This window comes from Lissotriton vulgaris, chromosome 9 (assembly GCF_964263255.1).
Source record: "Lissotriton vulgaris chromosome 9, aLisVul1.2, whole genome shotgun sequence".
In the NCBI taxonomy this organism is placed as follows: domain Eukaryota; kingdom Metazoa; phylum Chordata; class Amphibia; order Caudata; family Salamandridae; genus Lissotriton; species Lissotriton vulgaris.
In genome coordinates, this window is record NC_141697.1 from 665,803,752 (window position 1) to 665,828,472 (window position 24,721).

The following is a 24,721-nucleotide window of genomic DNA, read 5'->3' on the forward strand; positions in this document are numbered from 1 at the left end:
TCTGCCTGAAAATTTCCTCAAATTTGCCTCGTCGAGCTCCGGTCCTTCCCTGAAAGTTTGGGGGGGGATTCGTGAAGCGGGGGCTGAGATAAAAGGGGGGTCCCAAAACGTGTTTTCCCCATGTTAATTTCCATAGGGTGGTCGAACTCACTTTTAGCCCGAACGGCTGAATGGATTTCCACCAAACTTGGCAAAATTGTACGGACTGGTAGCCCGATGTGCCTTTGCTATGTCTCAAGATATGTGCTTCAGTGGTTTTTGAGTAATTTAGGTTAAAAAAAATATATATATCTATAAGCGCGCCCCGGTACGCGCACCGGGGCGCGTACCGGGCGCGCCACGCGAGGTGCACACGGAAGGCTGATTGGCTCTCGGGTGTCTGTAAACATTCGAAACAGTCCGGAGCGGCCGCCATCTTGTGTCTCGGTAAAATCGAGACACAAGAGGTGGCAAAAACAAAGGGGGAAATGACCAAAAGGGGTCAGAGTAGACCCCCCCTGACCCCCTAGGTTTGATGTGGGGGCCAAAAAAGGGCCCCGCGGAGCAAAAAAAATAATTTCTTTTTTGATTTTCGCGGGGGGAGCGCCCGGTACGCGCACCGGGGAGCGCACAGGGGAGCGTACCGGGGAGCATACCATGGGAAAAAAGAATGACAGTTTCAAAAAAATTTAGCTGTTTTTAAAAAAAATCTTTTTTTTTTTTTTTTTTTCATTAAGTACCTACATGTAGAGACTTAGGGGCAGATTTACAAACCACTTGCGCCACTTTTGCGTCACTTTTCTCATGTTAAACGTGACGCAAAGGAGGCGCAAGGGGCTTGTAAATCTCCCCCTTAAATTGTTGTTTTCCTCTCACTCCACTCCCATACTCACCTTCTTTCAGTCCCCCTGCTTTACTTCCCTTCCCCTCTCTTCCCTTCATTCGCTCCCTCAGTAATTCCTCTTCTCTCACTCACCTTACTTCACTTCACTCACTCCTTCTCTCATTCCCTCTGTCCTCTCACTTTCTCACTCCTCTTCCCTCATTCCTTCTGTCTCACCCTCACTCCCTCTATCCTCTCACTCCGTCACTCCCCCTTCACTCACCCTCACTCATCTTGCAATCCTCACTGTAATCAACTCACCTTTACTCACTCCCCTTCTGTCATTAGTTCCATCAGTCTCTTTCTCCCTTTCATTCAGTCATTTCATCCAAACAGTTATGCAGTACACATTCATTGAAAAAAAGAACAACACAATATGTAAGGAATATAGCTCTTTTTAAAGAATTGGAGGTAGTTCTAAAAAGAACTGGTTTTTTTCTTCTTTTTTAGTTTTTAATTTTTTTGTTACTTTTTCCAAACGTTTTAAAACATTTTTGGTATTTTTTTCAGAACAAAAACAAAACTAGGGAATGCAAAAGTGCTCAACAGGAGCAAAAAAAAAAGGGGAAAAATTAAGGCTGAGGGGCGCAGCGGTGTTCCTCCCTCTTTCTAACAATCAGCTCAATGCTCTGCTCCCCATAACAGAGCAGTTGGTCAAAATGCTTAAAACGAATTTTAATATCTGCAAAAACAGGCTGAAAATTTGGGATCATCACTGCTGGTCTTCCTCTCACCGATGATGTTAAAGCTCCGGTGGAAGTGGAGGGGCCATCGGGTGGTGGATTGCGAGCCGGGGCCCTGGTGCTCTCCTGTGCATAATTAATCGGGTGCCTCCTTTCAACATGCCTGATTAAAGTAGCATTCCCGAAACTATACTTCCGGGTGGGATCCCCACGTGATAGGACAGTGTCACAAATTTTACAGGTGACTTTGGCTGCATTGCATTTTTTCTCCCCCTTTGGAAAAGAGAAAAACTTCCATATGAAGTGGTCCTTCACTTTTCTCTGTGGGGGGGCCTCAGGCAGGAATCCATCCGAAGAGTCTGAGGACTGCTCCTGGGAAGGGTTCTGGGAACCAGACATGGTTGAATTAGATTTTTTTGCAGGAACAGACAAGAGGTGTTGTCTCAGCAAAAGCAAACAGGTTGTGAGGGAAATGGGTGGGGTGTTTCCCTACTTGTGAAAAAAAAACTGTTATTAACCAATGAAAAGTGTTATTTTCAGGTCACATGACCCGACGCGCTTACGCTACGCGCTACGTCACGATTATGTTTTCGTTCGCGATATTGGCGCTTACGGGACGCTCCCCGGTGCGCGCCCCAGGGGCGCTTCATAAAACTATGCTTTCCGGGGCGCGCACCGGGAGCGCTCCAAGGCAAAATATATATATATATATATATATATATATATATATATATATATATATATTTATATATATATATATATATATATACAAAAAAAAGTTTGCCAAAATTGTAGGGACTGGTAGCTTGATGTGCCTTTGCTATGTCTCAAGATATATGCTCAAGTGGTTTTTACGAAAATTAACTTTGAAAAAAATATATATTGGCCTACATTGGGCTATATATATGTTGGAGCCCAAATGTAGCCCAATGTAGTCCAAAGATGGCCACCAGAGACAAAAAAAAACAAATGTAGCCCAAATATCAGCCAGATGTAGCCCAAATATAGCCCAATGACAGAATGTCCCAGAGTGTTCTAAAGAACAACTAGAGCGCTAACAGTCTTACTTATAAACTGAGACTTATAGTTAGGAATTAGCATTTAAAAAACCTTTGAAATTCACTGAAAAAACCATAGGTTTCACACCAGTTATAGTTAGGAATTAGCATTTATGTCATGAGTGATGTCACTGACCATGTCATGAGTGATGTAATATGTGACGTCATCAGCAGTGCATTGCACGCGCAAGTTATAGTGAGTCCAACTAACTATAACGTGGGAATTTCAATGGTTTTATGTCAGTAAAATTTCCAGCTAACTATAACTGCTGTGAAACCTATGTTTTTTTAGTGAAACATATATATATATATATATATATATATATATATATATATATATATATATATAATCTCCGTATTGTATTTACCAGCATTGATAATGTAAAACCCATTCTTAATGCATCTGTAAAATAATTCACAAAATAAAATCCTTCCTATTGCATGTGTCAAAGTTCACAGTATACACCTTCCTTCTATTGCATTTCTCCGATGGTTCACAATCTAAAGTCCCTGTGTATGGTGTTTGTAAAAGGAGTTCAGAACATAAAACCTATTACTGTTGTGTTTGTAATAGAGTTCAAAATGTATAGCCACTCCATTTTTTGGGGGGGAAACTGTTCCATAGAAACCTATTTGATTAAACCAATGCTGTTCACAATAAATAATTTGAGCCGACTGCATTTGTCATAACCTTTCATTGTTGGGGGCGCTGTTGAGCCCACAGCAACATGGCCGCCCTGTAACGTTGTTCTGCCTGCCGGGAACACAGTCTTACAAAATCATCGTCTCAGAACACAGGGAATGCATGGAAACCCCTGCCCTGCATGAAGTGGGAGGAAAAGAACTGCTGACTCACCAGCTTTGTAGCCAAAGTGGCGAAGATAAAGACCCAGGCCAACCTTCTGCGAATGGCGGACGCTAATGGCTGCTCGTGAAGGGAGATCAGATTTGCAGGACCGAGGTGAGGTTTTGACGCAGCTCTGGGTCCCCAGGGGTGCTGCCGGGACCTGTCACGGACCATAGGGACCCCAGTTGGAAAGAACCTCCGGCCCTGCCGCGACCCCCTGCCATGGCTGATATAATCAAAGAACTAGACCACTTGCAAGGCCTGACAAGAGGAGGTGCAGGGAGACGTGGGTAGAGAAAACAGACCGCCACGAGGGAAAGTGCAAAAAATGTACTCTACCTCTGCTGAAAGGAGCCTGAGCCATGTGCGGCGGTGAGTGAACTACAAGTCCAGGTGGCAGAAATAACGTGGAAAACCCAAGAGCGCAGACGAGGGGGCCCAAGTGCCTGGTACTACACGGGCGCAGGGCACCCAGTGGAGGTGAACAGAGACAACAAGGCCTCCCTGCCCCAACCAATAAAGAGATAGCGGCCACTAGAGTGGCGCCCTCCTGGCCCATGCGCGGGCTCCATCACGGACAGCTGTGCTGCTCGGGCCAACCACCACTAGAGTTGCAGTGGAAGCAGGACATTGGCACAAAGGACAATAACTCCAGGTGAGGGGGCCACAGCAAAATCTTTGCCTAAATAATAATAACCAAAATGGTACGTTCACAAGTAAAGTTTGCTGGAGCCCTGCAGTGGGCCCTAGCCACACCACCGTACAGCAACATACCCTCCTGGCAGGCAGGTGACTGCGCAACGCTCTCTCCCCCACAAAGCTTATTGCGCCAGAGGTGAGAACCATTGACAGTACACATGGAGGAGCCATAAAGACAGCGCAATACCAACACCATAGGGCACCCTGGCGCGGAGACTGTGGACCTAGCATCCAACCTACCACTGGCTAGTGAGGGGTTCGCTGCGCGAAGGCGAAGCTCCACAGGTCACTGCAGCGCAGGGAGTGCTAGGTACAAAGAGCAAGCGCTGGACGGCGCGCTGATTGATCATAAATAATAGGGATCAACCAGATCATCACACAGAAGGAATAGCCAAGTGAAGCGGCACATTAATATAAACTACCCTGTCTCTCAAGATGAGGAAAACGGACAGGCAACATATATGCCTCACTTTTGAAGCAAAAAAAAGTTACCAAGATTGTGCAATATGCTAATTCAGACTCTGAACAGGACCCACCTTCGCAGACAAGCGGGTCATTGGAAGCCATGCTGCAGGCCATGCAGCAGAGTCCGCAATCGATTGACAGGAGAATAGACGCTCTCAGTATCCGAATGGACAAGATGACTTCCAAGCTAGAAAAACAAGACCGCAGACTCACCGATGCAGAACAGCATATCTCGGGTGCTGAAGACACCATCCAAGAATTTACCCAAAAACAGTAAAATATGGACAAAGTACTAGTCATCCAAGCCAAAAATGAGGACTTGGAGGCGCAGTTGCGCCATAACAACCTGTGCATAATAGGTGTTCCTAAATCTACCAACACGGGCCGGATGGAAAACTATGCAGAGGAAATGCTGAGGAGTGTCTTTAGCAGTGAGAAACTGTTGGTGGTGTTTATAATAGTCAATAGAGAAAGATTCCCTTTGGGCAGATACACGCTAGGACATTCATTTATACATACACAAATCACAAAGCAACAATGTATTGAGTTAAGAAAATGAAACAAGCAACAAATAACAAATACAAAAACAACTTATATAAAAAGGCAATGCAAAAAAACATGTATAGAATTCATGTCTCACAGTTTATTAAAACAAATGCAATAAAAAAGCTCATAACCAATATGGTTTATGTTCACCGAATCTTTCCACAAAAAAAGTTTACAATATTTGCATAATAAATAACGGGATAGATCAACATAAAGGAAAAGTTAGTTCCTATTTGTAAATAAGGAGATACACCAATGAGATCAGTTAGGCTTAACATCAAAACTGTTGTCTCTGTAGTATTTGAGGTATATCTCCTTATATTTCAGCATCGTCGCGTTTCGGTGAACGCTTCAAAAAAGCAAACACCTTCTTCAGGAAAATAATATAGCCATCCCAAAAAATCTTTAAAATTGTTATAGACCTGTCATTCAGATTCGACAGTATAAAAGTTCATCAACTGGAACACAAACATGTGCTTCCGAAGAACGAGCCTGGCGTTTCTTGTATGTATAAGCCAGCGCTTAAATGGTGGGGCAGCTCCACCCAGTAACAATCAACCTCAGGGGTCTTAAAATTATAGCCTGGCCATGAGGTCCCCGCAAAGAATCAAATTACACATTAGAGTAGCGTCTCGATATATTAAGCAAAGAACACGAGATTGACAGCGGGGCTGATGCCTCCGAGTAACTTTCAAATTTTAATGGCGCCAAAAGGTCGCCCCTCGTATGTTCATAGCCGACGAAACAGGCAGCATAACGAGCGCCCCAACCAAACCTTCTCTGTCTGAGTGTTTATAGTAGAACAGGCACATAAATTCCAACAGGTGCAACGCCCTCCTGGTGCCCCACAGCGTCCGATTATAGCTAAACTATAGAGACAGTGGCATGGTGTTATATACCTTTACACTACAGCACACTTGAACACAACCAGATCTGAGAAATACTACCCTTGCAGCCAGACACAACAATGGGATTTTTAAATGATCAATAGAACGCAAACCCTCAATCTAGTCACACGGAATGTTAGAGGATTAAAAAACAAAAAAGAAAGTCAGGCAGGTCTTCGCTTACCTCAACAGGTAACAGATAGATATTGCGCTCATTCAGGAGACGCACCTTACACCACAAGCATATCGGAACACTATGGGCATACGAAAGAGTGGCATCCTCATATTCCTCTTACTCAAGGGGGGGGGGACTCACCCTGATCTGTAAGGGAATCCCCTCCACAACTGTACACTCCGAAACTGATGACCAAGGGAGATTCATTATATGGCATGGGAACTGCAGAGCCACAACACTCACCCTTATACATTTGTATGGTCCCAGTGTGGATGATCCCGGGCTTTTCACCACAATATATAATAGACTATATAAACTACAACTTTCTACCATTATATGGGAAGAGGATTTAAATTTCCCAATAGATCCAGCTAGAGACAGGTCTGGAAATAAACTAAATCCAATCAAACAAGCAAGCAGGGTACTCAAAGAGAGATTGTCAGGCTGGGAACTCCGTGACATCTGGTGGCTTCAGAACCCCGGGAAAACAGAGGGGACATACATTTTGACTGCACACAATATTTGGTTCCAACTGGATTACTGGTTGGTAACCCATAAAGTGAATACTATTTGACCATTCCCCGGTGCTGTTGTCATTGACCCTGCCCACTGACACCCCAAGACCATTCCAGTGGAGATTGCAGGCCTCAGCCTTTACAGATGCGGTTTATAGGGATGGAAAAAAGACGGCTAGTACACAATACTTCAAGGAAAATGAAGGATCTGTAGACTTAGCGATAGTACTGTGGGAAACTTTCAAAGTCACCATACGGGCCGCATGCATCGGCCTCAGGGCTGGTGTCCTATTGTCACTACATGCTAGAATGTCCCAACTAGAAACACAGCTCCGGACGTTCGAGAGAGCATACGAAGCAGATCCTAAACCTCAAGCACTGGCAGATATCAGAACACATCTTCAAGAGTACACAGAAACAGCGCATCAAGAGTTCCGCTTTCTATAAAAAAAAATGGGAGGCAAGGGCGTACGGGAGGGAGGGAGACCGGGGCGCAGTCGTTATTCCCCACATCCAAACCCTTAGCACACATGATGGCACATGGTTGCATGACTCCCAGGAAATACTTAAACTTTGTGGAGTATTATGCGGACCTGTATGGGGGCCGACGGTCTGCCACAGTGTGCAAAATAAGCGCATACTTAAACGACAGTGTCAGCATGGCTGTCACCAGGGCAGAGGGAGTGCCTGGTGCAGCCAATAACAGAAGAGGAGGTGGGCTATGCTATCCGTTCCTTACCTCACATCAAGTCGTCTGGCAGCAATGGGATTCCAAGCGAATTTTACAAAGCATTCCCAGATCTCTTGATACCCCATTTATTAGCTATGTATGACGAGGCATACGATAAACAATATCTCCCCCCTCCCTATGCAAAGCGATATTAATAACCCTATTAAAACCCGGTAAGGCCCTCGAGTATGTGGATTCATACCGCCCGCTGTCTCTAATTAATGCAGACGTTAAGATACTGGCAAAGATCATTGCATCGAGGATTCAGCCGCTGTTACAAACCTTGGTGCTACCGGGCTAAGCAGGTTTTTTACTTTCAAGGTCTATCACACATAACCTCCGTACACTATTCGCGGTTATTCATCAAATAAACCTCTCATTGCCTGTGGCTGCAGTCTTTTTAGACGCTGTCAAGACGTTTGATCCCATACAATGGCCGTAGATGTTCATGGTCCTGGCTAGGATTGGAATTCCGCAAGCAATCTTGAACTGGATCCAATTGCTTTACATAAACCCGGTCGCCCGGGTCCGGATCAATGGTATAATATCAGAGCCAGTGAACATATGCAGAGGAACATGAGAGGGATGCCTACTGTCCCCGATCTTATTTGCTCTTGCGCTAGAACCTCTGACCTGCATCATACGACAAAAGCACTCATCTGCAGCCCTGGGCTTCCAGCAACGGTCTCTCACGATCTCACTTTATGCGGACGACATGGTGGTCTGTATTGGAGATCATTGCACACACCTGGAACCCACGCTAAGGGAATATATCAAATTTGAGTACCAGTCTGGGTTGACTATTAATTGGAACAAGTAATTGGTGTTCCCTCTAACCCCGGTAACCACGCTGCACTAAATAGAGTTCCCGTTTGAGTGGTTCACAGTGTCACTAAAATACCTGGGTGTTTCGATAAGCAGGGACCTGAAGAAGTCAAACGACTAAACTATGGCACTGCCATTATGAAATTACAGGATCAAATAGCTGGATCAGGCCCCCTCTGTCCCTTGCCGACATACTGGCAATAAAGAAGATGATCATCCTGTCTCAATTTTATATTTATTTGTCAACATCCCCATTCCCCTAATGCTAGATTTTTTTTTGTTGACACTGTTGTCTTGCATGACAACCCTTGCCTGGGCAGGCAAACAACCCAGGATAAGCTGGCAGACACTCACTTGCACCTACCCGCAGGGGGGGTTTGATACCCCAGATTTATACTTATAATATTTACATCCCCGTGCCCACTTTGCTCACTACTGGTATCATCCCCAAAGATACATTGCACACACAGCAATTGAGTCGGATGAGGCGCATCTGACACCCCTCAATGTGATGCTAACACACGAGCGCCAAGTGACGAACCTCAAAACTGCAAGTCTGCTAGAGAGCACAATAAGAGCATGGCACCTACTGACAACACGGGCAAATAAGACCCCAATTTATATAGCCAAGCTACCCTTACTACATCCCCCCTCTATATCGGCTTCTAGAGAAACAGGAGCACTGATAACACTACAGGAGGCAGGGATTGGAACCTTGGGAGATGCTTTCCATGCAAGAGAGGTCATCTCGATAGATGAGTTTATTGATAGCCGGAGTGGCCCTCTCATGCTGAAATTGGTATACCATAGATTGAGGTTGGCAATCAAAGCATTGTATCCCTGATTCTCCCAGGCCTCACCCGAACTGATGTCACTGCAGACGTGTTAGTGAGCGCTGACAGGGAGAACCTGATAACCAAGCTGTGTAAGGCAACTCAGAAGGAATGCAAGGCCCTAACTGATACTGCCAGGGAGCTGTGGAACACAGCCTTAGATACACCCCTAACGCCAGAGGACTGAGTCATGTTGCCGGCTACTAGATAAACTCACCTCAAATTGCAACCGAAAAATTATTCATTTTAAATACTTACAACAGGTCTATTATACCCCCAGCAACTTTATAAATATGGGTTATGTCAAGTTTCGAAATGTAAAAGATGTGGGGAGTCGGAGGCAGGTTTCCTCCATCTTTCACGGACTTGCACCCAACTTGAAACAGAGAACACAGATAATGATGGAAATGGTGGGAATCAGAATTCGATGCTCCCCGTGTGGTCTGTTTACTAGTCTTCTCAAGTCCATACCAAGCTCACAGCGCAAACTTGTGGCTGTAGCTCTGTTACTGACCAAGCGCAGAGTATCTATTTGCTGGGGTGGGAAAAAGGTACCAAAACAGACAGAGTGGATGCGAGATCTGGCCTAACGCAAAACACAGCTGGAAACATACGCAGAAGAACTGCCTGAAGCATCAAAGCCACAATACTTTTGGGGCCCATACGTGTCGTATCTGCTCCACAAATAGGGGAACAGAAGACTGATCGTAAGTATGTTCCCAATGTGGGGAGTAGCTTAACATCAGCTGGAGGGTGTGTCACACTCCTGTCTAGGTCTATATTGAGTAGGGGGTCGTGCAGCTCTGTTTTCTGAGTAGGGGGGATAGTTCCTTTGTTAGTTTCTTCTTGGTGGGGATAGTATTAAGATGTATTACACATGTTATGCACGTCTACAATGCAAGCACTATACGAATAGTTAAATGTACATCGTACTGACGTGTACCTGTTAATAATTGTTATTTTTTAAGTTCATAGTTAATTGATCAGACGTATGGCCTCCTACATGACGTTTTGCAATGAACTAAGCTTGTCACTATAAGCAACTCAGGTCTACCATTTTGAGCATAATTTGTGTACTAAAGCACTCTTTTTCTGCTGAAGCACATAACTGCTGCTCCATTACATTCAGTAAGGAGGAGGATCAACATGTAGGTGAAGGCAAAGCACCTTTCACTGTAGTGCCTCTAAACCTCATTTTCTGTTTATCACATAATGTGCTGCAGCTCCTGCGCTGTCAAGCCATACCACAAAAGCAGATGGTAATAAAATGGTGCCTTCTCTTTCTCCACACCACCTTAACCCAAACAGAGAATACAATCTGGTTAGAGTAAATACACTGATTGCTTTACTTTTGAAAACGTCAAGAAACCAAAAGAGAATTAGGAAAATATGCCCCTCATAGAGTAGGACTGCCTTTAAGTAGCCTTCTTCTCTGCAAACTATGGCCTGCAAGCATTTGGCCCATGGAGGCCTCCGTACTAATCCAGGAAGCTTGCTAGTGGTGCACCAGACCATTGGATTCTGCTGAATATGAAGATGGCGTGCATGCATTTCTCAGGAGGTGTCTCCCAGGAACCATATAATTCTGTCTGCCCTTGATGTGACTTTTGTTCTGAACTATAGTGCATTGTGCTGCAAATGCTGTCTGAGGAGTGGCTACTTGATGATTAAACATGCAGTAAAACATTATGCTACACCTTGGTGTGTTTGAAGTATTGTGTTCCCCTCTGTTTTCGGTGTTATTGCCTCTTATCCTAATTGCCATCTGCATATTCATTTTTAACGTTGAAAGTCTGTTTTCTCTGTTCTTGCTTCTAGGACAGCAGGTACAATGCTGGAACGCTGGACTCCCAAGACCAGAAGAAGTTGAGCTTGTCTACCACATCATCTCTCTCACCTTCTCTGTCACAGCCGCCCACTCGCAAGATCATGTCCTCCAATGGAGGTGAAAATTATGTGCCATCTCTGAGCCGCCCAGGCCCACTCCCTCCCTCCTTGAGCATCCCTGTTTCTACCCACAACTTGCCACTTGGTTCACCTGTGCAGCTGAGTCCCTTACCTGTTAAAAACACAATGAACCGCAGTGTTTCTCCTTGTCCAAGGGTATACCTACAGCCAGACCCGAAGCCACTAGTGGACCGACCACAGTCGCCTAGGCCAATGAGTAACTCTCCAACCTATGAGAGCCTTACCTTAAGCCAGCCAGGGCGCTCCTCTTCCCCCCGCCCACTTCACTTGCGACCCATTGCACCAGTGGATCACAATGCTGCCCTCCGCCCTGCTGTGGGTAGTCTGTATGATTATCTGCCCTACTCTGGCCAACCTGTCAGGATAGCTTCTCCCCGACCCATTAGTACTCCTACTGAGATTCCAGTTGTGCAACAGGCCTTCTTCGGAGAACGGATGCCAGCCCCTCGACCAACTGTCCATCAGGGCTATGAGAATACACAAGTCTTCGGCTCCGCGCTGAACTCTGGCTCTAGCGCCTTTTCACCGTTTCTCTCGCCTGGTAAGTGTAAGTTGCAGTTCACAGCTTTTGTTGAAAAGTTATGAAGTTGAACAGCCATGCAATGTGTCCAGGGTTGTGGTAAGACGGAGCTCGAGGGTAGCTGTAAAACGAGCCATGGCAGAGGTATAGCAGAGCTGCATGGCAGGCTTGCCCAGCAGAACTTCATGGCAGGGGTATGGCAGAGCTAAATGCAGAGGTGAGACAACTATTTTGCAGATATGTGAGCAAGCTGCCAGGCACTATGTGGTAGAGCTGTACAGCAGAATTTTGGGCAGTGCTGTACCTCAGAGGTATTTGCAAACAAAACAGGTGATGGACAGAATGTGGATCAATGTCACACATTCACCCCAGTCCAAAGATCTGGGCCCAAATCCATCGTTTTTTTGCACTCCACACCACCCTGGGTTAGACAATGGCGATATGCAAATCAGCTCTGACCCTGTGCCCCATGGGAACAGTCCAGTCCGAACTACAAAAGCCATGTCCTTCCCAGAACGGAATCAAGCATCCGAGGACCGCACCGGTTTCGAGGTAACACCTCTCATCAGCCCGGCTAGCTTGACTCCAGTGGTGTGGAGTACCTGGGACCCACGTCTGAGCATCCCCAGCGCACTTATGGCAGCAATTGCAAACAAAACAGGTGATGGACAGAATGTGGATCAATGTCACACATTCACCCCAGTCCAAAGATCTGTGCCCAAATCCATCGTTTTTTTGCACTCCACACCACCCTGGGTTAGACAATGGCGATATGCAAATCAGCTCTGACCCTGTGCCCCATGGGAACAGTCCAGTCCGAACTACAAAAGCCATGTCCTTCCCAGAACGGAATCAAGCATCCGAGGACCGGACCGGTTTCGAGGTAACACCTCATCAGCCCGGCTAGCTTGACTCCAGTGGTGTGGAGTGCCTGGGACCCACGTCTGAGCATCCCCAGCGCACTTATGGCGGCAATTGCAAACAAAACAGGTGATGGACAGAATGTGGATCAATGTCACACATTCACCCCAGTCTAAAGATCTGGGCCCAAATCCATTGTTTTTTTGCACTCCACACCACCCTGGGTTAGACAATGGCGATATGCCAATCAGCTCTGACCCTGTGCCCCATGGGAACAGTCCAGTCCGAACTACAAAAGCCATGTCCTTCCCAGAACGGAATCAAGCATCCGAGGACCGGACCGGTTTCGAGGTAACACCTCTCATCAGCCCGGCTAGCTTGACTCCAGTGGTGTGGAGTGCCTGGGACCCACGTCTGAGCATCCCCAGCGCACTTATGGCGGCGATTGCAAACAAAACAGGTGATGGACAGAATGTGGATCAATGTCACACATTCACCCCAGTCCAAAGATCTGGGCCCAAATCCATCGTTTTTTTGCACTCCACACCACCCTGGGTTAGACAATGGCGATATGCAAATCAACAAAAAAAAAAAAACGATGGATCTGGGCCCAGATCTTCGGACTGGAGTGAATGTGTGACATTGATCCACATTCGGTCCATCACTTGTTTTCTTTGCAAATTCCGCCCTAAGTGCGCTGGGGATGCTCAGACGTGGGTCCCAGGCACTCCACACCACTGGAGTCAAGCTAGCCGGGCTGATGAGAGGTGTTACCTCGAAACCGGTCCGGTCCTCGGATGCTTGATTCCGTTCTGGGAAAGACATGGCTTTTGTAGTTCGGACTGGACTGTTCCCATGGGGCACAGGGTCAGAGCTGATTTGCATATCGCCATTGTCTAACCCAGGGTGGTGTGGAGTGCAAAAAACGATGGATTTGGGCCCAGATCTTCGGACTGGGGTGAATGTGTGACATTGATCCACATTCGGTTCATCACTTGTTTTGTTTGCAAATTCCGCCCTAAGTGCGCTGGGGATGCTCAGACGTGGGTCCCAGGCACTCCACACCACTGTAGTCAAGCTAGCCGAGCTGATGAGAGTTGTTATCTCGAAACCGGTCCGGTCCTCGGATGCTTGATTCCGTTCTGGGAAGGACATGGCTTTTGTAGTTCGGACTGGACTGTTCCCATGGGGCACAGGATCAGAGCTGATTTGCATATCGCCATTGTCTAACCCACGGTGGTGTGGAGTGCAAAAAAACGATGGATTTGGGCCCAGATCTTCGGACTGGGGTGAATGTGTGACATTGATCCAAATTCTGTTCATCACTTGTTTTGTTTGCACGTACCTCAGAGGTATGGCAGAGCTAAATGCAGAGGTAAGACATAACTGTATTGCAGATATATGGGCGAGCTGACAGGCACTTATGTGGTAGAGCTGTACATTACATTTTTGGACTGCACTGTACTGCAGAGGTATGGCAGAGGTAAATGGTAGAGGTAAGACACAGCTCTTTGACGGATGAATAGTGTGCTGCAGGAGTACAGTAGAGATGTACAGCAAAGGTATGGTAGAATTGTACAGAGGTATGTTAGAGATTTACAGCAGAAGTATGCGAGTGCTTCATGGAAGAGTTATAGCACATGTATGGCCGAGTTCCAGGACAGAGGTAAGGCATGGATCCAGGGCAGGGGTAATTCTGAGGTCCAGGGCAGCAGCCAGGCATTTCTCCTGCAAAGTAGTAACACAGATCTGTGAGACAGATATGGATGTGCACCAGGACAGATGTAAGGCAGAGCTCCTGGTCAAATTACAGAGATTTCAGCTTTAGCCCGGAGAAAAAATACAATTTGTAAAGGTTAGGTGCAAGGCAGACTTCATGAGCTTAGAAGTGAAAGATGAAGCTTAGGAATCAAAGTCCTTGGACTACCTCAAAATCTTAGGTTCTAATTGGTGTTGGAGTCAAAAGGTCGAAGACTGAGTCTATACGTCTTCAGCATAGCTTGATTTTGGGTCCCAACACTGATCTGAAGCTTAAAAGTGGGATATGGTTTTAAGTGTATATTTAAAAAATAGATGTGGATTGGCCTAGGAAGAGGTTGAGCATAGTGCTGCAAGAATTAGCTTAAGCCGTGGGGTCCAAGACTAAGAATCAGTTGATAAGTGCAAAGATATTGGGCAAAAAACTGAAAGGACACCAGTATGTGCAGCTTTCCTAGCTGTAATCTGAGTTGAAAGGTTAAAAGCCAAGCCGAGCACAATAGAACCATTAGTATCTGACTGCTTCTTTGTCCCACATTTTAACCCAACATTCGGGAAAATTGCTGTACAAAGATTTATAAAGAAGCGCACACATGCAATGAAAATTAGTATGACTAAAAGAGGTGTCATAAGCAATTTCAGTATTCTTCCACCTCCTAACCATTCTCCTATCTTAGCAAGTCATTTTCCAATAGACCTGATTATTGAACGATTCCTTCCAAGAACCACTGTCTTCTAACTTATTTAGTCCATAGGTAATGTTAGTGATGTTGACTGCATAACTATCAAATGCTAGAAATTGGGTCTCTAGTTGACAGAGGTAAGCGCTCTGTCCAAGTAGGGACCACAATCCTAGTTAAGGTAGGTCACAGCACAACCTAAATACCCTCTAGTAGCTTGACACAGGGCAGTCAGGTTAACTTAAAAGGCAATTTGTAAAGTATTTGTGCAACACCTGATACAATAACATAGTAAAAAAAAAACACAAAAAAACTCCACACCAGGTTAGAAAATACAATATGATTTTATATATAAAACAAGTCGAAGATCACAAAAATTCATCAATTAGAATCAAGATACAAGTTTTACAGATTAAATGTCAAAATAGTGCTTAGAAGCAATAAGCGCTTAAATGGCTTGTCTGGTCGTGCTTGACCGGCGCAAAGTCAAAAGTTCAGGCTGGCCACAATGGAGTGCGGGCCAGATACAGGGACCTGCTTCAGTCCACTGAACAAAAGGACCTTTAGCCGGAATGCGTTGGTGTAGAGCCATTATGTGGACGAAATGCATCAGTTTCCTCCATGCAACTGCGGCGATGCTGTGGCTCCGGATGCGAGGCACCGGGACGGGATGTGATGTGTAACTGCTGCTCCTGCAGTAGGTGATGCGTCGATTCTGATAGCAATGCACTGGTTTTGCTCAACAAAAGTACGAGAATGCGCTAGTTCCAACACGTGCAAAGGAGAATATCCGCCAGTTCTGATGAGGATGCGTGGATTCTGGATGAAGCAGCACCTTAGGCCTCATTTCCAAGGGTCCAGGACTGGGGTGGCACCACTTGGCTGGGTAGACTCACAGCTTGCAGCATCCAGGTGCAGGTGTAGGTGGTTCAAGGCTTTGATAACCTTAAAACTTGGGAACAGGAGGCAAACCAGCAAGCCCTTGGAGTCACTCTGGATTCAAGTGATGCAGGTTCAGTCCTTCTCACCCAGGCAGGAGAACAGAAGGGCAGCTCAGCAACACAAGAGCACAGGAAGGCAGATTTCAGAAAAGCAGCAGTCCAGCAGTGGCAGACCATTCAGCAACATGGCAGCTCTTCTTCCTAGCAATAGTCACAGGTCTAGAAGTGTACTGATCTGGAACTGCCAGTGGTGCCTTTGAAAAGGGGGAGACTTCAAAGAAAGCTTTGAAGTATACAGAGGGTCTCTCTACCTGCCCTGGCTCCAGACACACTTAAGGGGGGTTATCAATCCTTTGTGTGGTGACAGGACACTGCTCTTTGAGATGTAAGTGTCAGCTCCTCCCTCCCACCCAGATCAGGATGGCCCACCTGCATGCAGGTGACCACTCAGGCACACCTACCCTTCCTTTGTGTGGTCGTCTAGAGAATGTAGGCAGCTAAATATATTGTTTTATATTTATTTTGAAAAGTCTTTAGAAAATGTGCCGATTGTGAAGGGATAGAATGTGTATTTGGGGTCTATTAAACATGCTTATTGTTTTTCCAAGGCTTTTAAAAAAAGGGATCATCGTGAGTATATGAAGACATTCTTTACCTCTGTGATTAACGCACTCGCTACTAACCAAGGCATGCAATACCTAACTTGCAAAACTAGCAAGGATGAGTCAAAAGTTATAGATTAATTAAGCAAACGAATAAGGCATGATGAAGAGAAGGAGACCCAGGGCGTTGATCCGCAACACACTACTGGGAAAAGTAGAGGGGATCTAGAGGAACCGAATCCAAGGTTGAGCATTGAAAACATCATAAAAGGAACATTGTGTATTATGAGAGGCCAATGGGACTGTTGAGATAGTGGGTTGGAGCAAATGTGAGCATAGCTACCTAGTTAGCATGAGGAATTTTGTTGAATTAGAGGCAAGTAACAAAGGTATATATCATGTGTGTAGTAAGTCTGCTTATTTCCAGTTGCCACACAATCGGGTAGATAGTTGCTATGCAGCTTTAGTCTGTCTTAAAATCTATCAAACTAATGATATAGATTCACAATTGATCACTAGCAGGCACAGCTTTAATGAGATTCTCAGCAATATTTTAGGAGTTTTAATATCCTCAGTGGGAGTAGTGCTAAATTATGTTAAGATTAGGAAATTGCCAACCCTAGTGGATAGGCTCGCTACTACTACAGCAGGTGCATTAACTATAATTTAATATAGAAAATAATCTGAGAGCCTGCACACACATAATAGGGGTTGTAGCCTCACCAGGGGATCAGGTTTCGCAACCTCCCACAGCAAAAAAAAAAAAAAAAAATACAAAGCACTTTCCGAACTCCAACCACTAGATGGCGGAATATGCACAGCATAGTGAATCCAGAAAGATTTTCAAGCTGCAAAACTACACCAACAGGTAAGTAACTATTCGTTGCCTGCTATGAGAGCCATGATAATACAAAATTGGCTCGCTTTAGACATGATTGTCACAAAGGATGGTAGAGTTTGCAAGGTAATTAAAGCTAGAGAATGCTATGCTTATGTTTCTAAGATAATCAATTTGATGTTGCTGGAAAAGGCCCTTTCTGCAAGGTCACCCCCAAACTTTTTTGACTTCCTCTGTTTTTTTACCTCATTTTTGTTGACATTACATTTTGCGTAGATTCAGACCTTTTATTGTCTTTAACTCATGGAGGTTCGTCAGTGTCAGTCAGGCATTAGATTCAGTGTCAATCCTGGTGAAGTATGTCCAATCTCGACCTGAATATACGTGATTTGCCTTTCTCTCCCTTTTGGATCTCTTGGGAATTACCAAGTCAAGACACTTGTCACCAGTATCTTGTCATTCTGAATGTTGTTGTTCCTCTAACTTACTAACTTCTTTTAAAATATCTAGTCTCTTAGTAGTTGTCAACAGTCTTTTCGCATGGTCCTAGTTTTTGGCCAGTCTTTTTCCATGGATGCTAGATTCTCAGAGGTATTTCTGCTTTCTGACTCAGATGAAGCAGAGACGCTTTCAAAGGTGGAATTCTCTAGCTCCATACCACACTCTGATTCTGGTGCACTTGTTTCAGTCAGATTTGATTCAGCTCACCACTTACTTTACCTGACTGCATCCTCCCCCTGCTGAATTCCTCTCTCTCTTCTGGCACGGTGCCCAGCTCTTTCAAGGAGGCTGTCCTGGTGCCTCTACTGAAGAAGCCTGGAGCCGACCCCGCAGTCCTGGCGAACTATCAACCTATCTCCCTCCTGCCCTATTTCTCTAAAATCCTGGAAGCTCACGTCACCGCCTGTCTCTCACAGTTCATCGAGAGCTCCAACTTTCTCGAGGCCAACCAGGCCGGTTTTAGACCCGGCCATTCCACGGAGGCAGTGATCTTGGCCGTGTTGGATGCTCTGAGAGACGGCGCTGACAAGGGTACCCCCCAGGCCCTGGTACTCTTAGATCTGTCGGCCGCCTTCGACACGGTGGACCACAACATCCTTCTCCACCGTGTCGAGCAGGCCGGCATCCAGGGCCTGGCGCTGGCATGGGTCGAATCCTTTTTGACCGGGAGGTCTCAGACACTCAGCTTGGGCACTTTTAGGGCACCTAGGGAGCGCTCACTCTGCGGGGTCCCCCAGGGCTCCTCCTTATCTCCTCTCCTTTTCAATCTTTACCTTCGACCTCTTCTTTTCTCTCTGAGGCAGTGGGACGTCACCGTCTTCAACTACACTGACGACCTGCAACTCATCTTTCCTCTTAACTCTTCTTCTGCTATCCCTAATTTACAGGCGGCCATGTCCCATATCCTCCAGTGGATGTGCCAGAACCAACTCAAACTGAACCCCGGGAAGACGGAGCTCCTTCTCCCGTAAGAGCTCTACCCACTGGGGTCCGCACTTCTGGCCGGCAGAGCTTGGCTCCCCCCCCCCCCCACCCCTGTGGCCTCGGTGAAAAGTCTCGGGGTCACTATTGACTCCGAGCTATCCCTCAAACCCCAGATAGGGATGGTGGTCTCTTCCTGCATGCATCAGCTGCGCAGGATCAGGAAGGTGGCCTATCTCTTGACTCCCGAAGCCCTGATCCAAGTCATCATGGCTCTTGTCCTCTCCCGCTTGGATTTCTCAAACTCTATTTATCACGGTCTGCCTAAATCTTTTCTCCTCAGACTACAAATTGTTCAGAACCAAGCGGCGAGACTGGCCTTCGGGATCCCGAAATGGCAATCCGCCAAACCTCTCCTCACCAAATTGCATTGGCTCCCTGTCATTTCGAGGGCAGCCTTTAAGATCGGCTGCCTCACCTTCAAATCTTTAACCGGTCCCTGCCCTGCCTTCCTGAAATCCCTCATCAGGCCCTACTGTCCTTCACGTAATCTCAGATCCTCTCACCACCATCTCCTGGCTGTCCCCTCTATCAAACTTTGTAGATCTGGAGGTCGGAGATTCGCACATTTGGCCCCTAAACTCTGGAACTCTCTCCCTCCCCCGCTCAAAACCTCCAACTCTCTCATTCAATTCCGTAAATCTCTAAAAACGTGGCTTTTCCCACAATCCAGCTAAATCCCTTTGTCCCCTCAGCATCAGATCAGCGCCAGGAAACCCACGGTGACAGTGCGCTCTACAAGCACACCTTAACATAACCTAACATAACATAACACCACATGTTCCCACAACCTCTGCGAATGAGCACTCTCAGTCTAGAGTCTGCAGGGTTGATCCAAAGTGTGATACTGCCATTCTACTCTGATTGTTGTAGGTTTTCTTCTCTGTAAGACTGAGAATTTTCAGACTAGCTTTCCTCTCCAGATGCTTCGAAAACCTCAAACCTGGAAGGACTTGACGAACTAGTGGATGTTGGCTCTGCTTCATCCTCTGCTGGTCTCACACTTTTGGTATAAGAGGCAGGTATCCAGTTCAGCAGTCCTGCACACTTCACAGCCGTATTGGTAACCAAGACCACTTGGTATGGGCCTCTCCAACATTCCTCCATGCAGCTGCAGCCTGTGCGGTGGGCTGGGTTGGGGGGGGCACAGATACAACAAACAACCACGAGGGAAAATTAATTATTTATTTCATTTTCCCTCATGGACGTCTGTCAAACCCCCCGCCCCCCCAACTTGGACCCACTGCCTCCAGGCATGACTTTTGAACGTGCTTCTTCACATGAACCTAATCACCTTGGATCAGGTCATGACATAGAGTCTCTCATTCGCGGGCCAGATCATCTGTAATATTCACAAGTGCAGCAGCTGGAACAGAGGGTATTCTCATGGCTCAGCCCATCAGTCCTCATGAGGGAATAGTACTGTTCGCTTGCACAGAGTGATTTGAATACTCATCCATACATAGGGAAGTGCATCTGGCCATTTGAGAGATGTTGATGTACACATTTTTGTCAATTTTGCTTTAATTGTCCCATTCAATCTTTCAACCATGCCTGAAGCTTCTGGTTTTTAACTACAATGGAATGTTCGGTCTATCCCTAATGTTGTACAGAGCAATTGCATCACCTCGTTCTTGAAGTGGGTTCCTTGATCTGATTCAAGATGTACTGGCATCCCAAAACTCAATAGCATGTCCCGCACTAGTAGTTTGGCACCTGTCAGACTGTCACATCTCCTATTGGGATATGACTACACCCAATGTGAAAATAGACATGCAATTACAAGGATATACCTCCTCTAGTTGCATTGGGGTATCTCCAAAAAATCAATCTGGAGACGGTGGAACAGACCATCAGACTTCTTTTTGTGTCTCATGGTCACTTCAACCTTCTTGCTCACTTTGCGCTTCTGTCAAATCACACAACTCTGGCACTGGTTTTCTACGATCACATGAAAGTGAGGATAATGCCAGTTCTGCCTTAATGTCATCACAATCCCTTCTTGACATGTGTTGGCCTATGAATGTGTCTCATCATGGCCGGCAACATTTAACCCGGAAGTACTGGCTTTTTTCAATCGATACCCAGATGTAATTAGCATCCTTCACACATCCCATTCTTTCCTATCTAACCTTTTCAATTTCAGGAACTGTATGCTACAATTCCCTAAACTCCTAGAAAGTTTGCACAGTGTTTAATAGCATGTCTGAGACAGGTTTCCCTCCACACTGCATGATTCACCTATGTGAAAAGTGCTGGACTCGAGCGTTAGATAGAGCAATCTCATCCTCATAGCGGTTGCCTCTAGGTACAAAGTCATCACCACTTTCATGTGCAGCACACTTCATCACAGCAATTTCTTTCAACAACTGAAGGGCTTTTAACACGTTTGAGACATACAGTTCTTGTTTTGATGGAAGAACCAGCAGAGGAATCCTCTCTGACCACAATTGGCTAAAGTCATGCACCACGCCGATTCCATACTTGCTATCAGTGTAAATGGTGACTTGTGAGCCTTCTGAAGTGCAACATGCTCCAGTAAGGGCAATCAGTTCCGCTAATGGTGTCGAAGTTACATGACACAGGTAGGATGCTTCCACAACCCCACATGGTGCAAACAGCATATGCAGCTGTTGAAATGCTGATCTATCACTCAAACAAGAGGCATCAACAAACATGGTGGGGCCAGAATTTATAAGGGGGACATTCAGTATATCTGCTCCCACATCTGTCCATAACTCGGGGACATTTATCCAGTCATGATCAAACTCACTTTCCTCACATTCCTCTTAAGTGGGCAATAAAGAAGCAGGGTTTAGTGTATTACACCTCCTCAAAGAAACATTGTCAGCAGCCAAAATAGGTCTCTCATAGTGGCTTAAGTAACTATTGGTCAAATGCTGATTTCAAGTGTGAGTCAGAAGAATCTCAGTGGAATGGAACACCATAACGGTGATTGGGTGACCCATCAGGATTTCTTCTGTTTGCTGGATGCTCAGACTGCAGCTGCTGTCATGTGGCACATGGGAACATTGTTGTCTCCCCTAAGTTAGCATGAGCACGCTGCAGACTCCTCTGCTTTGCACACATTACTACATGAGCTTATTTTGCATGTTTCTTTTGCTATTAACACATGAGAACCCACAGCTGTGTTCACGCTTTACAGGTTCCTGGGATTTACTCTGAATATTGCGAACAAGCTCGAACAACAATGCCCCTTGTCATTCTATTCTGGTCAGGCCCGAACACACAGACAAAACATTCAGATGCAGCTGTTGTTTGGGAATACGTACTTTGGTCTTATTGGAATACACCGATAGGTAGCACACACTTGGAGACGGACATTCCCAGGGAGCAGAGCATGACCGCACCTGTGATGTAGAACTGCCATCTGTAGACTGAGGTACGGGGTCTGCGGATAACACCCAGAGATCTTCTAATATATAATTATCCTGTGTCTGTGTAAGGGGAGGGAGGTTAGGCTAATCTGTCTCTCACCATGATAACTCCATTTATGATATACGGATTACTTGCTATGCTGACTGTATTTGTTTTTATGGTTTTTTTTTTGGCTTATTGTGGCACGCATACTGCATATTAGAGCACATTAGTTAAAAAAAATATTTTAAACTTGTTCATGTCTCTGTCAGATCTTATTGTGGGCAAGTACAAGAGTGTGTCTTGTAACCGTGATTCCTGAGAGAGTTGGGAGTGTTGTGTCATGGGGTGTCTAATCACTTGTTTCTCTGTGACTGAATGGGAGAGCAAGTGAGACACTATAGCTAGTCGGTCCTGGGCTCTTGGATACTAAGGTGGTAGGATGACACAGTCCCTATGCACTAAGGCCCCATAATTCTACGCATGGTTCTGTGTTTGAGCAGAATCCCAGCAATACTGTGACTGCTTTGAGACAATCAGGCAACGCTACCGCTACTGGATCAAGAGTTGCAGAGAAATAGGCAACTGGTTGTTTTGCCTCTCCATGGGTCTGTGTCAACACAGGCAAAGCAGACCCATCTCCCTCATGGCAAGAGTATGAGCTCCTTGGTGTAGTCTGGCATTCCAAGGGGGGGTGCAATGCAAAGTCAATTTTCAAGCTCCTGAAAGGCTTCCATGCTCTTGTCATCCCGTAGTCCAAGTCATTGACATCAGCATTTGTGAGCTTCACTATAAGCTTCACCACAAGAGAAACATTTGGGATCCATTGCCTGCAATAGCCAACTATACCAAGAATATTCTCATTTCTCTCTGTGTGGTCAGAAATGTCATCTTGAGGACAGTTTCAGTGTGCTCATGAAACATTCTCATGACTCCCTTCTTGATCTGATGTCCCAGATACTTAACTTCCGTCAGACAGTACTTCAGCTTCTCTAGGGAAATCTTATGCCCATTGTTGGAAGTTGGATTATTAGTAGGGCTAAGTGTGCACCTACTACTAGCAATAAGGCCACCAACATAATATAAGGCCCAGACATGGTCTCAATAAAGGATTCCCTTGCTCAACCCTTGGTATCTGGCAACGAGTAGGCAGGCTTACCTTAGGAAACAGGTGTGTAAAGCATTTGAAAACACCAATACATTAAGTGAGATTACACACAATAAAAATCCAACCCCAATTTATAAAAATAGGAAATATTTTTATCTTTAAAGTGATACCAAAACGACAAAAATTCAAATTAGGTAACCAGAGATATGTTTTGTTAAAGAATAACCCCTTTCTATGCTTAAAAAATGATTGCGCCAAATTGGAACATCGGATCGTGCTTGACAGGGACGAAGTTAAAGTTTGAGGCTTACCATGATGGAGCCCTGGTCGGATACACTAAGCGGGAGGCCTCGTTCAAAATTTTACCTTCGCACTTAGAAACTTTTTGGGAGGATTTTTTCTCGACATCGGTTCAACTGGAGCCACCAGTCAACTCCTGGAAGTATTGAGCTCCGCAGCTTTCACGGGTCAAACCTGAAATCCAGGACGGGTCATGCTTTAATATAGTCAGCTTGATCCACGAAAGCCAACTACGTGGAGCTTTATCCGAAAGTAGCTCCGAACATCTGGAACGTCTTCCTGAAGGTCCCCTTGAGGGTTTAACATGTCCATTACACAAATCCAAGGTTCCCGAGTCTGAGTTGCTCCTCAGAAGTTGGTACTGCAGTTGCCACAATGCACCTGGCTAAATCCTTTAAAATTCAAGATGGAAAAACGTTATCCTCTGGGTTAAGATCTGGCCTGTTCTCTGCAGATGCAGATCTCCCCCCACCAGATAACCAGTTGTCTCTTTACAGGCCACTTATTACCTCATCAAAGCAGTTTGGCTCAGCGAGCAAGACAGGCCGTTCCGGAGAGGCTGCTAGAGGCTGGAATTTGGCTCACATAAAATAGTTCTGTACTTTTTTTCTGTTTTAGTTATGACAAATTCTACGGTGGCAAGTTTGACTAATCATTAACAATCTTTTAAGTCCTTGAAATATTATTTTAGCTCACTCCAGTCACTAGTAATATTTTATTCAAGTATTCTCATGTTAGCCTATGGAGCTAAAATGCTTCAACGGGGTAAAACTAAATTGGCAGTTTGTCCCTCACCAGGGCGTATAAAACATCTTTTACAATGTCCCTGCTTATTTTTAGATGGCACCATACCCTGGGGCCACCTAGGGTAGACCCTAGGGGTGACTTATATGTAAAAATAAGGTTGTTTACTACTTTGGAAATACCTTCAAATCCAAAGTCAAATTTGCATATAACTTCAGTTTAAAAGCAGCTTCAAAGCAGGACTGACTTTTGAAATGACAGCAAGCAACACAGCAGTGCACACCTAAGTGCTGGAAATTTGCTGGATCTCTAAACCTACTTGCCCTAAAATATACTAGGGACTTACAGGTTAGTTGTCAGCGGCAATTATAATATTACTCAATTTGCATATACCTTTTTATTCAGAACACTGGCCC

The 24,721-nt window shown here is 45.5% G+C and overlaps 1 protein-coding gene across 6 annotated transcripts in view; it reads left to right on the top strand.

The window, feature by feature from the left end:
- Nucleotides 1–24,721, top strand: part of PPP1R13L (protein phosphatase 1 regulatory subunit 13 like) — a 753,157-nt gene that overhangs the window by 656,138 nt on the left and 72,298 nt on the right. For all 6 annotated transcript variants that reach the window (XM_086938376.1, XM_086938373.1, XM_086938374.1 and 3 more), the window contains one exon: nt 10,944–11,634. In XM_086938376.1, coding sequence (XP_086794502.1) covers nt 10,944–11,634 — 691 coding nt within the window. The remainder of the gene's footprint in view (nt 1–10,943; nt 11,635–24,721) is intronic.